Source organism: Myotis myotis, unplaced genomic scaffold, assembly GCF_014108235.1.
Source record: "Myotis myotis isolate mMyoMyo1 unplaced genomic scaffold, mMyoMyo1.p scaffold_m19_p_3, whole genome shotgun sequence".
NCBI lineage: Eukaryota > Metazoa > Chordata > Mammalia > Chiroptera > Vespertilionidae > Myotis > Myotis myotis.
Window position 1 is genome coordinate 151,656,384 of NW_023416335.1, and position 17,895 is coordinate 151,674,278.

Below are 17,895 nucleotides of genomic sequence, written 5' to 3' on the forward strand. Positions count from 1 at the left end.
TATTTAAGGTGATAACGTCCAACATTTTGGTGAGTTACTCAGTTTTTCTGGGTCTCTCCCGTGTATACAGGAGGTATACATGCCATTAAACGTTTGTTTTTCTTCTGTTCATGCCTCATGTCAATGGAATTCTTAGCCCACCTAGAGAAATGAAGAGGTTTTCTGTTTTCTGCACTTAGTCATTATCTAATTTTACAGCTTCAACATTCAGATCTATGAAGATGACCTCCCATTTTTCTACCACTGGTTCTAATATTCTTTATTACCAACTTGTATTACCAGACAATTGTTAAACCAGCATTAGGGTTCTTGGGCTCCCCAAAATAAAAATTGAGGGGAAATCCCAGAGAAATGTCCAGACAGATTTTATTAAGCTTACGTTCATGCACAGGGGAGGCAGCACAGAGGAAAGAAAGGTCCTCTGCACTGGCCTGGGGGCTGGCTCTGCCTGGATGCTTAAAAAAAAAAAAGTATTTTTTATTGATTTTAGAGAGAAAGGGAGAGAGAGAGAAAGAGATAGAAACATCAATGATGAGAGAGAATCATTGATCAGCTGCCTCCTACACGCCCCCCACTGGGAATGGAGCCCACAACCCGGGCCTGTGCCCTGACTGGGAATTGAACCGTGACCTCCTGGTTCATAGGTTGACGCTCAACCACTAAGCCATGCCAGCAGGGCTGTTTTTTGTTTAGAAAAGCAAGCAAGAATTTATTGACCATAGCAAAAATATCATGGAATCCCTTAGAGGTCAAGGGATACATGTGTGGGCTCCGGGGACGGGAATGGCGCAGGCATGATCCCTGGAGGGAGAGTTCCTGCTTGTTTTTTAAACCATTCTTATGTTATTAGTATATTTTACTATGTTCTTGTTTTGTATTAAATTTGTGTGGTTATCTTACTCACCACTAGTCAAGTCTTGAAGACTGAAAATAAGTCTTTTCCTGATTCTGTTTATGGATAATAATGTCTGGGTAAATATTTGTGAAATGTATTAAATTGAACCAAAAATAATATAATTTTCAGCTGACAACTACTAAGTCCTTTGTGAAATTTTCCTCTTAGGCTTCACGTCAATGTTTGTTAAGCCTAGTTCCATCAAAAGCTCGCTCATTATGGGTTTCTTGGCAGAGAAAGAAGTTGAAAAGTAGGTCAGGTAAGCTATCTTTATTGGTTCTAGTCCATTCATTAGTTTCTCTTAGAGGAAGTAGGTGTGAGGCAGGAAACCGGAGGCAGGACAGAGCATTATAGCATCTATATATATAAAAGGCTAAGTGACCAACCACCCGTCCATCCGACTGTCCAACCGACCGACCAGCTGGTACGTCTGACGCACACTGGCAATTTAAAAATAAACATTGACTCACGCATGCGCAATACAGATACTAGTAAAGCTTTTGCTGGTGCCAATGGCACACGTGTGTTTCCATCTATCATTGTCGATCATGAATTTGGTTGTTTTTGTTGACATTCTGAAGATCAAAGAAAGTGACATTGTCAACAGAATATGTCTGAATTTTCTTTCATCTCTGACACTCTTATTATAGAGAAACGGCAAATAGCAATATTAAAATATTTCTTCTAATTAATTTCCTTTCAATGTATACAAATCCATGCACTGGGCCACGAGTCCTATATAATAAAGAGCTAATATGCTAATTAGACTGAACAGCAAATGACCATCTGGACAACCTTCCAGATGAAGCTGGGGCTGCGAGGGCTGGTCAAGGCTGCGAGGGATGGCCGAGGCAGCCAGGGCTGCGAGGGCCGAGCCCCTTGCACAAATTTCATGCATTAGGCCTCTAGTTATTTAATAAAAGAAACAGCTTTTTAAAATCCAAAGCATTTGCATGGTTCCTTCAACTTCATTATGACGACATCTCTCCTTCATGTATTAGTTGATTGCTAATTGTAGATACTTAAATAGCCAGTATACATTAATTCTAAGTATAAACACCAATTCAGACACCTTTAAAAATTCAGGTTCTATTTACCTACTACAGCTTTAAGTATGGTTCTATGCATACTGTCTGTCTTTAGTTTCAAGTTGAGAGGTGGGACACTTGGAATCCATAGATCCATTGAAGGGAATTTCTAGTTTGAAATCTGTATAGAGTTCTTATGACCTATGGCCCACTGGTCACTTCTCTACCAAAAACGCAAATTTTAAAAAAGTACAAATACCATTCTTTTGTTTGTATGTGTGTGCATGTAGATTAGATTTTTGTCCTGAGCCTTAATTTACCAATAAAGTTTAAAAAGTTAGGCTAGCATGCAACAAAAAATTTGATATTACTTTGTATATGGGGAACCAAATGACTATATATGTACCAGGAAATCATATACTTGTTCAATTTATTTTTAAAACACTCACATAGTGTTTATACTCAGTTATACTCTGTACTCAGGTACCTTTTCTAAGTACTTTAGAAACATTATTCTCATAATAATCATATGGGATTGGTACTATTACTTCATTTTACAGATGGGGAAACTGAGGCACTGAGAGTTAAAATTATTTGTTCAAGGTCATTTAGCTATTGAATGTAAGGACTGGAATTTGAACCCAGCTCTACTCATAACCACTGTCCTTTCAAAGATGAATTGCATTGACCTAAGGCTACTCTGTTCTTCTGGTGAGAGTTCTGGTTAGGGCAGCCGTGGGCAAACTATGGCCCGCGGGCCGGATTCAGCCCGTTTGAAATGAATAAAACTAAAAAAAAAAAAAAGACCGTACCCTTTTATGTAATGATGTTTACTTTGAATTTATATTAGTTCACACAAACACTCCATCCATGCTTTTGTTCCGGCCCTCCGGTCCAGTTTAAGAACCCATTGTGGCCCTCGAGTCAAAAAGTTTGTCCACCCCTGGGTTAGGGAGAGTGCCTTTGGGGATTAGTTCTAGGTAAGTAATGTTCCATTTCTTTTGATAGTTTTATCAAGAACATCTATTAGGTGCTTGATTATATGGGATAGGTACCAAATGCTTCTCGAGTCTGGATAGACTTAGAAGATAAGAAGTAAGTGTCCATCTCAGGTGTATTTATGTTCACTGTTCACATAAAGCTTACCAAAAGATAAGGGACTATGGATACTTTACCCGTCTCTAGTGCTTTTAGAATTCACATTCAGGGACTATGGATACTTTACCCGTCTATAGTGCTTTTAGAATTCACATTCAGGGACTATGGATACTTTACCCGTCTATAGTGCTTTTAGAATTCACATTCAGGGACTATGGATACTTTACCCCTCTATAGGGCTTTTAGAATTCACATTCGTTGCCTTTGCTCCTCACACCAACTCTGTGGTTCGCAGGGCAAATATCAGTAGTTTCATTTTAAGGATGATAAAACCGAGACTCAACGTTTTAAATGACTTTCCAAAAATCTCAGATGGTGAGCAGCAGGGTTAGGCCTCTAATCCAGCTCTCCTGACTCCAAATCCAGTGATCTTTCTCCTATATTAAATCCCCTTCCTAGAATCTGAACTTTGCTGTTACTTTGGCAACAGTGCAGAACATTGAGTGCCTAGAAACCATGACGCTGCCTTCTCTGTGCCACAAAGTTAAACGTATAACTTACTGGTAGGTCATTAGCCATCAAGCCCTTTGCTAGATCCCTCCTTCGTGTGCTTCATCTTAACTCTTGTTAAACCTAGTACCCTTGTCACCAAAAGCTCACTTTTGATGGGCTTGTTGGCAGATAGATCAGGCATGCTGTCTTTTCTGGAATGTCCAGACATTCTGTTTCTCTCGGTCCTGGGTTTGGAGTAGGAAGCGGGAGAGACACCCAGTAACAGCTTGGAGTGAGGCCGTTTCCCAAACTTGGGCCTCACATTCCTCCTCTGACATAGCCATTTCCCTGTCAACAGCTCTTGTGAGATGTGGCTGTTTGGCAAAGGTGAAGGGCCTTCGCCTTCTGTGGGTCTGAGGTTACAGACTCTGTCTAGAGTGGTTCAGATAGGGAATAGTCCTGATTTCAGAGGGAGGAGCCGTGCCCTGGGAGCTCACTTTTCATCCAGCTATGAAGTTCTGAAGAGTCAGATGGATGATCAGATTCTGAGAAAACTTTAACTGCTAGGTCATTCACGATTTTGTCAGCAGGTGGCACTGCTCTCTTTACGCACCAAACACAGCCTCTCCAAGAAAAGAAATACTGTTCCTATTTCTTTGCTGCAATTGAGTTCCTCAGACTTGCTCAGCCAGCCCCAAGTACTTCTCCTCAGTTCCCGTTAGTAGCGATTTAGTGTACAATAACCCGAGTATACCCTGTAATGTATATATGCTCTCTTTCCATAAAGAATCTGAAATTGCTTACAACATACAGTATAGGAGGAAAAGGAGAATATAGTTTGCAATAAAGAAGATATAATTTGATTCTGGGTTGCGGGTAGCTTGAGGAATTGTAAGATTATTGGGAGCAAGTTTCTGCTGTACTCATCTCTCTAACCTAATTTATAATGTATTCCTGTTCTGTTCAATCTAAGCAGTACTTTTACTACCCTGCAGCCTCAAGGCTGCGCAATCAGCATTCCTAAACCTATAAGCTTCAATTTTTTCAAGATGCGGGCCTCACCCATTCATTCATCCTATACAGACTGAGTTCTGGCTGTCCCCAAGGCCTGGTCCTGGGCATTGAGACCACAAGTATATCCATTAGGTAGCCTTGACTGTGCCCAATCAACTTACGATAGGATTCTCTTCTCTCCCAGAAGAGGGAAGACCTACGCTTATACTCATTAAGATTAGACAGCTATTGCTAGCAATGCTATCATCAAATGCTAAATCTTTGTGATGGGTCTCAATAGGGATCTAGGATTGCTTTTGCTCATATAAAAAATAAATTAAGTTCCATCTCGTTCAAGTTTCTAACAGAAAACCAGGTTAAAACTGCTGCTTCAATATAATTTGTAAGGACTGGCTTGGTCCACAGTAGCTGGGTAGCCCGGGGTGTGGGAGGCTGGGCGGAGGGCCCACGCAGCCTCCAAGTCCTTGGCGTCTCACCCCGCCCATTGTTGTCCGAGTCCGAGGTTCGGACCAGGATTGGAGGGGAGTGCGGGGTCGGGCGGAGGGCTCCAGGGAACCAGCCTCAGGAATCCAGCTCCAAAGTTGCCACCCCGCCCCCCCGCCCCCCCCCCCCGCCTCCCCGCGGCTCCCTGCGCCCGAGGGCGAGGGGCCCGGGGCCCGGGGCACGTGGCAACCGTGAGGCCGGCCGCTTTGTGCCGCGCGCGGGTTCCACCGAGGGCGGCGCCGAGGCGGGGCTGGGCAGAGGCGTCCGCTGTCCCCGGCGCTCGGCCCGGCCGCGGGCGCCCCGCATGGCCAGCCCCGCGGGGTCCGGCTTCCCGACGCGGACCAACAGCCGCCTGGACGCGTTCCTGCGCAGGCACCTGGCGCCCGAGGTCTACGATGCCATCCGCGCCTACGAGCCGTGCATTGTGGTGTCCGACTCAGAGAAGCACACCTTGAAGTACTTGGTCCTCAGCGACCGGCTCATCTACCTGACCGAGAACCCGCCCAAATCCATCCGACAAGTCGTGGCGCTGCGGGACGTGGTGGCCATCGACCTGGTGAGGAGCACGGGAGGGCAGTCGGGTTCCTGAGCATCCCTTTCTTGCCCCCCTCCCCCCACCCTCAGCCCCCTCCACGCGGGAAGGAAGAGGAGAAGGAAGACCGTCCCCTTCCCTCCCTGGACTCCCGAACTCTTTAACTTACTACAGTGCTAGCAGCCACAGAGGGAAACTGGATTGCTGCGTGCATTCCGTGTAAAGATGTCTTGCCCGTCACACCCCACTCCCGCACCCAATAGGGCTACAGATTTGAGAATCTAGCCTGGTATCAAACGTACAGTTTAAAGGGATTCCTTCGTTCATGATGCACCCAGCTTGCGCCAGGCACTGTGCTACTCAGTGAGGATGCAAAAATGAAGGAGGGTTCCTTCCTAGAGACAGAAAGCCAACCCCAATGCAGATTCATGCCATGTGATAAGTGCTATTATGCCTTGTTTACTTTTTTTTTTTTTAATCTCCAGCGTTTAGACTTTAGAACATGTTAGGTGTTCAGTTTGAATGAATGAATGAGATAGATGTGCACAGGATGCTTGGCAATCTCAGGCGGATCGCTTGATCCACACTGGGCTCAGGTCGGACTGGAAAAACGCCCTTGGTGCGACTGTCATCAGAGTGGAGCCTTGCAGGAGATACAATCTAGCAGAGCCACGCCTTGTCCCAGTTTTTATTGTGCTGCTACTGTATCCCTTTTACTCCAGGAATAGATTTACCTTATAAACCAGCAACAGATTGGAAGCAGTCTCTCTTCTCCAATTACTGTTTTCCTCCCCTTGGCTCCCGTTGTCAGAGCTGCTTTCCAGGTGTGTTCTTCCTTTACCCATTGGGGACAGGTGTCTAGCCTTGTCTTTCCCCCCCTTGTCTGAGTCTTTATGTTCCCAAGGGAGAGGCTGGTGAGACTCTTGGTGGGGCTGTTTTGCCAAGAGAATCATAGCTTGTTTGGAATAGTCTGTAAGAAGAGAATAAAATTAATGAAAACATTCTTTTTTTTTTTTCCTACTTAAAAGACCTCTGTGGGATAATATCACAGTGCAAATTAATTCTTTTGTTTGTTTTTTAAAGTAAAAGTTGGGAAGAATTCTACAAAAAGGCTTACCAATTTATTTGGTCATATTGTGGGTACAAAATTTCAAGCATATAAAGATGCTGAACAAATGTAGAATTTGAGCACAACTGACTGAATGTCCGTCTTGCACAATAGAGTTTAACTTTGGTTAAAGTTGGGGTAGGCAGGTTAATGGCTCCCGAGAGAAATCCCTGGAACCTGTGGATATGTTACGTCACATCATTACATGGCAAAGGGAACTAAGGCTGCAGATGGAGTTGAGGTTGTTTACTAATTAGCTAACTTTAAACTAGGGAGATTATTTTGGATTACCTGGGTGGGTCCAAGGTAATCACAAAGTCCTTAAAAGTGGAAAAGTGAGGCAGAAAAGGAGTCAGTGGAAGAGTGATATAGCATGAGAAAGACTTACTCGTTTTGAAGGTGGAAAGAGGCCACAGGCCAAGGAAAAGGCTAGGAATTGGGTTTGCGCCTCCAGAAGAAATGTGGGCCTGCTGACACCTTGATTTTAGCCCAGTGAGACCCATTTTAGACTTCTGTACTCCAGAACTGTAAGAGAATAAATGTGTGTGGTTTAATACCACCAAGATTGTGGTAATGTATGACAGTAGCCATAGGAAATTAATACAGTAGTTTTCCCTATTACAGCGTTTTAAAATGGGTAATTATTTTAAAAAAATATTGCACCAGTGAGAAATAAATGTAATCATGCTAAGCACAAATTCCTTAAAAATCTATTTTTCTGAGTTTTAATAAAATAGTTCTAGGGTTATTATTATAGTTCAGTGGCTGTACTAACCTCCATAGGATATGTACAAACAGGTGTTGCAGGATTGTTTTACCTGGTATCAATTAATAACCACAGATGTAGTTGACTATCATTCTCCCATGAACACTAGGTCCTTACTTAATATCACAATGTATAGAATTTTCCTGATTTCTGTATTATATCTCATGTAGTTGTCCTCCTATCTACGCTAACAAAAGACCAGAACTTGGACTGGGTACAAGTGATATTTCATTTGCATCAAAGATCAGCCTAAGTTGCACCTGGAGATCTCAGTAGGCCTATGCTATGGTTCATCTCCTAAAAAATAGAAAAAAAAAGAAAAGAAAAGGGTTTCTAAGGTTGCTTGGGCAAAGCTTTTATAAAAGGCCGACATTTTCCTTAAAAGTTACTTTTAAAATTATTCCCTAGAGTTCTGCTCTTGTTGTATGCATCAAAACACTATTCTTTAAGTGCTTCTAAGATTAGACACATATCGTTAAAGTGTGAGCACCAAATATCTAGAACAGTCTGTGAATTTCCTAAGGGCTCCCTCCTAACAGCTACAGAGGAAAAAAGAACTCCAGCAGCCCTTGCCTCCATGTGTCGCCTCTCTTTCTTCTTGTCCTTTCACCACTGCCCCCTCACGGAGTATCTGCTCTCAGCCATCCTAGTCTCCGGCGTGGCCTCTCGGAGAAGCAACAAATGCACCTTTTACAGTCTGTCTTGTTTGCCTGCAGTGTTTATTTATTTCATGTCCTCCTCCTTCAAGGTAGTTCAGATCACCATATTCACAACCCTCCTCCTGCACTTCCTTTTTCTTCTCTTCCTCCTCCTCCTCCTTTTAAAAATGTAAAACACGTTCTTAGCTTGGACAGGTTACAGGCTATGCTGAAGGGACCACTAATTTGCCAATTGATCCCTGCTTTCCCCCTTTCTGTATTCAGATCCTACACATTTTCTCTTTTTGGTTAATCCTCACCAGAGGATATTTTCCCATTGATTTTTTTTTAATATATTTTTTATTGATTTTTTTACAGAGAGGAAGGGAGAGAGATAGAGAGCCAGAAACATCGATGAGAGAGAAACATTGATCAGCTGCCTCCTGCACATCTCCCACTGGGGATGTGCCCGCAACCCAGGTACATGCCCTCGACCGGAATCGAACCCGGGACCTCTCAGTCCGCAGGCCGATGCTCCATCCACTGAGCCAAACCGGTTTCGGCCCATTGATTTTTAGAGAGAGTGGAAGGGAGGGGGAGAGCCACACTGGGAGAAACATTGATGTGAGGGAGGCACATCGATTGGTTGCCTCCCACACGTCCCCTGACTGGGCTGGGGATTGAGCCTGCAACTGAGATACTCGCCCTTGAATGGAATCAAACCCGGGACCCTTCATACCTTGGGGCCAACGCTCTATCCACTGAGCAAAACTGACTAGGGCAAGATCCTACACATTTTCTAGGCTAAGCCCAAGAGGATCTGTCTTCAAATCGAGTTTCCTTGGCTGGGCCCAGGATGGCAGGTTTTTGGTCTGTTTTGTTCATTGCTGTGTCTCTGGTTCCTATACCACCATCTGGCACAGCTGAGATGCTTAATAAATATTTGTTCAATATTCAACGTAATCTGTCTCTTCTCTTTCTGAATTTATTGTCTGCAGTATACACTTGGGCACTTTATAATACATTTTATTCAGCTTTTGCATTCTACCAGTGCAGACTTACTTGGTCAAGTTTTTTAACCTCTACTCGGTGCCTCACTTCGTCATCGGTAAAATGGAGATAACAGCACCTTACTTACAGATTTGTTGGAAAGAGTAAATTAACAAATGTAGCACTTACAAAAGTACTTGGCACATGATAAGAACTACATACAGGTTAGTTATAATAATCTCTATTCCCATATAGTAAGTCAATCAGGTTCACCAGGAACCTGTAAGATCCATATTATTATCCCCTTTCCAAATTAGGACACTAAGCTTTAGGAGATTTAATAAATTTGGAAAGAAAATAACTGTTTTTGAGCATTTATTATATATTAGGTGTTTTAAAATACATGATCTCATTTATTATTCTTAAAAATCTACCCAGTAGGTTTGACAAATTTAATACATTCAAAAATAGAATTCCCCATCTTTACCCCAAACCATGTTCATCCCTCAGCTTTCCCTATTTTAGGAAATAATATCTTCCATCATCTTTCACTCTGTCTTTCTCTTACTCCCACATCTAACATATCCGTACATCCTCTTTTTTAAAAAACGTATTGAGGTAACATTGGCTAATAACATTATTTAAATTTTAGGCATTCAATATTATAATTTGCTATCTGTATACACCATTGTGTGCTCACAACCCTAAGTCTGGTTTCCTTTTTTTACCATATATTTGACTCCCTTTACCCAATTCAGCCTCCTCCCACCTTCCTTTCCTTTTAGTAACCACCATTCTGATGTCTGTATTGGAGTTTGTTTTTATTTATTTTGTTAGTTCATTTGTTACTTTTTTTTTTAAATGTGCACTGCACTCACTTTAAATATATATTTTATTGATTTTCCACAGAGAGGAATGGAGAGGGATAGAGAGTTAGAAACATCGATGAGAGAGAAACATCAATCAGCTGCCTCCTGCAGAACCCCCACTGGGGATGTGCCCGCAACCAAGGTACATGCCCTTGACTGGAATCGAACCTGGGACCCTTGAGTCCGCAGGCAGATGCTCTATCCACTGAGCCAAACCGGTTAGGGCCATTTGTTACTTTTTATTTCATATTCTACATGAGTGAAATCATTGGTTTTTGTCCTTTGCTGTCTGGCATTTCATTTAGCATATTACCCTCAAGATCCATCCCTATTGTTACAAATGGCAGTATTCCATCTTTTTTTATGGCTGAGTAGTATTCCATTGTACATATAATACATTTTCTTTATCCATTCATATACTGATGGACTCTTAGGCTGTTTCCATGTCTTGGCTATTGTAAATAAAGATGGAATGAACATGGAGGTACATATATCTTTACAAATAAGTGTTTTCATATTTTTTGGGTAAATACCCAGAAGAGGAATTGCTGGATCATATCTTAGTTCTAGTCTTAATTGTGAAAGGAACTTCCACACCAGTATATCCTTTTGTCTTGTGTAAAGGAGGAAAAAGTTTTCCTCAACCCTCTTAGGGTTCCTGGCTGGTTCCCTAAACTGGCAAAGACAGATTAACAGGAGAAAAGCGTATAAATTTATTTAATATAAATATCATATGACATGGGAGCTTTTATATGGAAATGAAGACCTGAAGAAACAGTTAAACCTGTACATTTAAAAATATATATTTTTTATTGATTTCAGAGAGGAAGGGGGAGGAAGAGATAGAAGCATCAATGATGAGAGAGAATCCTTGATCAGCTGCCTCCTGCACACCCCACACTGGGGACCAAGTCTGCCATCCAGGCATGTTCCCTGACTGGGAATCGAACCATGACCTCCTGGTTCATAGGCCGATGCTCAACCACTAAGCCACACCAGCTGAGTGTAAACCTATACATTTTTAATACTAGGTTTGATGAGGAATGGAGAGTCATGGAAAAATGTGATAGGACAAAGAGGGGTATGAGCTAAGGGTGATAAACTGGGGAAGCTTAGCAAGGCCTATTGTTTGGATTCCTCCAGGCATCCCCGCCTCATAGATAGGTTGTTTCTTTCCTTGGGGTATAGGGAGGGCACCTCTCCCATGCTAGGGGAAAGGCCAGAGAGACTTTCCTGCATCTGCCTTTTTCTCAGATTCCTTCAGCTTAAAATATTCAGTATGCCAAGGTGCCATACTTTGGGGTCGCATGTTCTGAACCTTGTCACCTGTCTTCCAAAATATATCCAACTATGACCTTGCTGAAACCTTTTTTCTGGTGCCACTTGTCCAATCCCTTATGTAGACTATTGAAATTGCCTCCAAATTGATTCCTCTCCAAACAGCGTCCTTAAACATACATTATGAATTGAATTATGTCACTCTTCTGCTTCAAAGACTCCATGAGCTTGCAGGCTTCTTACTGCCTACAGAAGCCTCCGTGAAGTGACCCCTCCATCTCTTTCTGACCTCTCACCACTTCTATAGGCTCTTGATGCTCTTCTACCATGCCGCCGTGCCTTTGTGCTTGCCATCCTACCTGGCACACTCTTCCCAGGTCCTCGGAGGGTTGATTTCCTTTGTGTCTATTGTGTTTCCAAAGTCAGTGTCACCTCCACAGGGGTGCCTGCCAGGACCACCCAATCTGAAGGACCATCCTCCCATCACACTGACCATATCTGTTTGTTTGAAAGCACTTATCACTATCAGCATTGTGAGATTAATCTTTGCGATGATCTATTATCTATCTCCCATAGTACCTGTAGGCTGCAGGAGAGCAGGACCTTGTCTGTCTGTTCATCCCTGTCACTGTGAACTGTGTTCTCTGACACAGCAGATGGTCAATAATTACTTGTCAGTTGCGAGAATTAATACATGAATGAGTAGATGCTCATGTCTACCATACAGTTGCCTCCTGGAAAGGGAGATTATATTTCATTATTTCTAATTATTGAGGGACGCACAAAGAATGACAACTCATCACACTGGGCAGAGTGACACAGTGAGTGGCAGAGCCATAAATGTTCACAGGTCTCCTGACGCTCAGGTTCAGCTCCATCATGCTCCTGTTGTGTTTGTATGATGTGGTCCCTGTGTTGCTTGTCTGTGTCGTGTATTTTGAGAGGTAATAAGAGTTATATACGATGAGACCATTTTATGGATGCTTCTTTAGCTTTCCCTCTCAATTTTGACTCATTTGTAACATTTCTTTTTTTTTTTTTTTTTTTTTTTCGAAAGCAAAGAGTCTTTATTCAAACTAGTTTGGCTCCCCGACCATCGGACTGTAACATTTCTAAGCTCTCACTGTAGGAGGCAGAAAGTAGTAGTCATTTTGGCTTTTTCTTAATAGTTTGTTTGAATAGAGTAGTTTGGATATTGTATTGAGAAACCCCAAGAGGGCAGGCCTTTTGTCAGTTTGATTCACTTCTACGTCTCCAGTGGATGGAATGATAGTGTATTGGTCAATAGTCTAGGTCAGTGGTCGGCAAACTGTGGCTCGAGAGCCACATGCGGCTCTTTGGTCCCTGGAGTGTGGCTCTTCCACAAAATACCAACTTCTGTGCATGGGCCACAAAGTTTCAATCGCACTGTACATGCGTGCCCACATGTGGTATTTTGTGGAAGAGCCACACTCAAGGGGCCAAAGAGCCGCATGTGGCTCTCGAGCCACAGTTTGCCGACCACTGGTCTAGGTTAAGATACACAACAAACAACCCCAAAGTCTCGGTGCTTTTATACAACATAGTCTGTCTTATTCAAGCTACTTGTCTATGGTGGATTAGCAAGGGGCTGTATTCATCTTAGTCACAAGATATGTGATACTTAGTCACACGTCTTAGTATCAGAGGGTGTATCTCAGCACAAGCTTGCTTAATCACCATGGCAGGGGAAGATTAACTCGGCAAATTATGTCCTGGGTTTAAGCTTCAACCCCAAGGTAACACATGTCACTTCTCACATTTCATTATCCAGTCACTTAAAAGGGGGCAGGCAAATATGATCCTATTACGAGTGCATTCCACTGTCTGGACGAGAGAACAGGAATATTTGTGAACAGCTCTAATGCCTACTTCAAATTGTTGTCATTTATTGAGTACTTACTATGTGCCACCCAGCTGCTATCCTAACTGCTTAATTTGGAACTTCTTTATCCTTTTAATAATCCCAGATAATGCTGTTAGCTGTTTAACAGATAAGGAACCCAATGTACAGAGAATTTAAGCAGTTTGCCCAAGGTCATAAAAATAATGGCAGAATCAGAGTTTGAACCCAAGTAGTCTGGCTCCAGAGTCAGTGCTCTTAATCTCAAGGCTACATCTGCCTCGGTACATAGTTTTCATTATTATCCAGAAAACTCTAAGCTCTTTGAAAACAGAAACTCCATTTTATATTTTTTATGTTCAATTTTGCACTTTGCAGTAGGAACTAAAAAATATCCATGATGAATTGAACTGAATAAATTAGAACCTAGATAATCAACTGCTGAAAGCTAGAGCTTTTTTATTCTCTGAAATTAAAGCTGATAGGGGAAATCTGAATCAAAACTCTGAAACCAAGACTAAAGTCCTAGCTGGTTTTGCTCAGTGGCTAGAGCATTGGCCTGCGGACTGAAGGGTCCTGGGTTCCATTCCCAGTCAGGGCACATGCCCAGGTTGCAGGCTTGATCCCCAGTAGGGGGCATGCAGGAGGCAGCTGATCAATGATTCTCTCTCATCATTGATGTCTCTTTCTCCCTATTCTTTCCTCTTTGAAATCAATTTTTTTTTTCAAAAGTCTAAAGGATAAGGTAAATATGGACTTGTTAACAAAATATTGAAAAACAAGATATAAGGGTTATCCTCTTGCTTTTTGAACGTAGTATTTTAATATAAGAAGTCAGTTCCAGTTGCAAATATAAATATAGATAAAAATGATAGAGAGCCCTAGCTGGTTTATCTCAATGGACAGCGCATCGGACCTCGGACTGAAAGGTCCCGAGTTTGATTCTGGTCAGGGGCATGTATCTTGGTTGCAGGCTCTGGCCCTGGTCAGGGAAGTAACCAAGCTATGTGTCTCTCTCACATTGATGTTTCTTTCTCTGTCTCTCCTCCTCCCTTCCACTCTCTCTAAATATCAATGGCAAAATATTCTTGGATAAGGATTAACAACAAAAATGATATAGATACATGCATGATGACATATTATTTTTAGTTAGTCAAAGACCTTAGGAATATTTTCAGATAAACCTTTAATCATTTGAGGTAATAACAAAAAAGAGCATTCTCTTCTCTCCCCAAGTGTCCCTTGCTGCCACCATCAGAGACAAATACTGGACTGAGTGGACATGATCTGGCTCAGTATTGCATTACGGAGGTTCTTATGAACAACCAAAGATCAATAATTATAACAGATATCTCTTGGGTATGTACCATGGTCCAGCCTTGTGCCAAACACTTCATTTTTTTTAAAGTTATTAGAGAATTCTTTTTTTAAAAAAATCTTTATTGTTGAAAGGGTTACATAAATCCCCCCTTTCCCCCCTGTAACTCTTCCAGCCTGCTCCTGTCCTCCCACCCCCAGTGCTAAACACTTTAAATGGATTATTTCATTTAATCTTATTCTAAAAGGAAGGTGATATTATCTTCTTTTTTTTTTTTTTTTTAAGATAAGAAGACGGTGGCAGAAAAAGGGTAAATCCTTGCACAAGGCCCTGTATTCAGCAAACACCTGAGCTGGAATGTAAACTTAGGTTTTTTCACCTCAGGGCCAGCGTTCTAAAACCACCAAGCACATAGCAACCGCTGGCCTTCCTGTCAGGAAGGAGGGGATGAAGCTATAAACACCTTTTTATTTTAAATTTTTATTTTTTTTTAACTTAAAAAGCTTTTAAAAAGTTTTAACAACTTAACTTTCTTTAAATTGATTTTTTAGAGAGAGAAGAGAGAAGGGGCGAGAGAAACATCAATGTAAGAGGGAAACAACAATCAGTTGCCTCCTGTGTACACCTGACCAGGAAGCGAACCCGGGACCTTTCAGTGCACGGGAAGAAGCTCCAACCAACTAAGCCACATCAGCCAGGGCTATAAACACCTTTTTCATTCTCAAACACCATCTCTCTGTATTCAAGGCCATTGTCCTTCAAAGCTGAGACTGCTAGCATTGCTGTTGCTGATGAGGTTCAAGGGACGGGTTTGGCTGAAAAGACCCAAGCAGGAGTAGCATCCTTTTCACAGGACCACGCCTTGAAAGCTTTCCTCTTGTAGTCTTTCTTAGCTGTGGCTCTTGGCCCTGAGGCAATGGTTTTTCAAGCCTAACATTGAAATTGTCTAGTGAGTCTCCAATATTATGATGAAACAGTGCCCAATTTTTAAACTGCTAGTTCCTTTTGGAAAATGTGGGTGGATCATTCATGCCAGCAGTATTTATAGATTATAAAAATAGCTCATCTACTCAGATTTCCATAGGGATTGGCATGCTATCGCTCAGGTAGAGCATAATGGGGAAAAACACACACACCTGGTTAAGGCTGCAATGAGTTTTTTAAAATTATGACAGTGGAAGGATTTGCCAAATGCTAAATGTAAAAATAGCTTCTACTTCAGTATAAACTTATGGTTTCATTTGAGGGAAATCCATTCAAAATATCTGCATATATTCATTGGCCACTTTATCAGTTGATCGAATCCTTTGGGTTTGCCATTGGTCCTTGTTCAGATTTTCTCTGGAATACACTTGGAACAGGTAATTTATTAAATTGCAACTTGAGTGAATTATTACTTGCTTTCCTCTCTTTGTTGGAGACTGTAGAATTAGAGCTTGCTGGCAAGAGAGGAAGTTAGGACTTGAAAGAACCACGGAAGTTGAAAATACCCCACAGGTTAGCTCTTTTTGGGCCTTACATCTGCTACCTAATGTCCCATTAAGTAAAATTATCTCCAAACTGAAGCCAGTACATGAGGTATGCCTTCAGTTTTTCCCTTTTTACTTTTCCTCTGAATTATGTTTTTCTTCTTTCTATATTGTACAGTTCTATTGAACAGATATTAGATTTTATATGGAGCATTCTACGAATGTTTCGAATTACCAGGGACTATAAATACACACATGAATTTTAAAAATGGTACCTGCTTTTGAGTATCTCATAATTTATTTTTTATTGATTTTTAGATAGAGAGGAAGGGAGAGGGAGATAGAAGCATCAATGAGAGAGGAACATCATTGATCGGCTGCCTTCTGCATGGCCTCTACCAGGGATTGAGCCCATAATCGGGGTATGTGCCCTGACCGGGAATTGAACCAGGAGCCTCTTGGTTCCTAGGTCAATGCTCAACAGCTGAGCTACACCAGCCGGTGAGTATCTCATAATTTAGAGAGGAAGGCAAGCAAATGGGAAAGAAGAAAAACAGTTATAAGCAGATAATTATAATGAAATCTGAAAATAGATATAGTAACTAGAATCCGGTGAGAAACCAGAAGAGGAACTATCATATTCTGCCGGGGGAATGAATGGGGAAAGGTTCACCCAGGCAGTAATTTTTTATCTTGACCTTGAAGGAAGAATAGTAGGTTCCAGGCAGAAAAAAGGGCAAGTATATTCCAAAAGGAGGTAATAGCCATGTGCTGATGAACAGTGATTCCTGATTAAGCATATGCTATGAAGGCACATAGCTGTTCTGTTTTTAGCTGTCTTTTCAGACAGTTTGTTCAAACTAGGATCCTACCAAGAACCATAGATTGCATTTGGTTGTCACTTCAAGCATCAGCAAACTAGAATAACAAGTATAACTTGTCAATGCCCATCGCCAGCTTTGGCAATTATAAACATCTTGCTGATCATGGTTTACCTATACTTCATCCAAGTTTTCCCCTGAAGAATTATTATTATTTTTTTATATACTTTCTTTTTTAAAAAATATATATTTTATTGGTTGTTTTTTTTTATAGAGAGGAAGGGAGAGGGAAGAGAGAGTTAGAAACATCGATCAGCTGCCTCCAGCACCCCCCGCCCCCCCCACTGGGGATCTGCCCACAACCAAGGTATAAGCCCTTGACCGGAATCGAACCTGGGACCCTTCAGTCCACAGGCCAACGCTCTATCCACTGAGCCAAATCGGTTAGGGCCCTGAAGGATTATTTTAAAGCAATTCTCAAACTTCCCATTTTATCCATAGACAGTTCAGTGTATATCTCTAAGAAATAGGAGCAGTTTTTAAAAAGTAACCATAATGCTATTATAGCACCTAAAAAAATTAACAGTAGTTCTTCAGTAACAGTAAATATTCAGTAAATGTTCAGATTTCCTGACTTGCTCAAAAATGTCTTTTTATAGTGTTTGTGTTTGAATTAGGATCCAAATAATGTCCACACATTGTGTTTATTTGTCTCTTAAACCCCTTTTAATCCATGACAATTCTTCCTTCCTCTTCATTTTTTCTTTCATTTATTTGCTGGAGAAGTCATTGTCACTTGGTCTGGAGAATTACCCACATTCTGGACCTAACCAATTGCGTCTCTATTTCCTATAAACTGGGATGGTAGGTTCAGTTTTTTTGTCAAGAATACTCAGTTGATACTATGTACTTCCTATTATATCCCATCAATGGTCACATACCATCCTTTGCCTCTCTTTTTGTGATGGTCAGACAGATCTGTCTATTGCTGTGTCTCTGAAATCCCTTTTTACACTAAAACTATCACCCCTCTCCCCTGCCTTCTTTTTATATGATTTATTAAAGAGATGGCCCCAAATTTTTATAAACTGTATTTCTTCTGCATTTGCTGATTGCTTCTTTCTGTGCTGTTTCACTTGAGAATACATTTTTAAAAATTAAAGTATCATTGACATACAACACTATATTAGTTTCAGGTATACAACATAATTATTCAAATTATGTGTATATTGCAA

General features: G+C 41.5%; 1 protein-coding gene and 1 long non-coding RNA gene across 5 annotated transcripts in view; one reads left to right on the top strand and one right to left on the bottom strand.

The window, feature by feature from the left end:
• The first annotated feature begins 5,212 nt into the window (after positions 1 to 5,212).
• Positions 5,213 to 17,895, top strand: part of CUNH12orf56 (chromosome unknown C12orf56 homolog) — a 60,018-nt gene continuing 47,335 nt past the window's right edge. Inside the window, exon 1 of the mRNA XM_036299816.1 lies at positions 5,213 to 5,566. Within this exon, the coding sequence (XP_036155709.1) occupies positions 5,315 to 5,566 (252 nt within the window). The 5' untranslated portion in view covers positions 5,213 to 5,314. The remainder of the gene's footprint in view (positions 5,567 to 17,895) is intronic.
• Positions 5,479 to 17,895, bottom strand: part of LOC118651065 — an 88,485-nt gene continuing 76,068 nt past the window's right edge. For 3 of the 4 annotated variants that reach the window (XR_004966095.1, XR_004966094.1, XR_004966093.1), the window contains 2 exons: positions 7,039 to 7,175; positions 6,030 to 6,512 (listed from right to left, as the gene is read on the bottom strand). This is a non-coding gene — a long non-coding RNA (uncharacterized LOC118651065). Of the gene's footprint in view, positions 5,564 to 6,029; positions 6,513 to 7,038; positions 7,176 to 17,895 lie in introns of those variants that run through there. The other variant, XR_004966096.1, reaches the window with a different exon arrangement.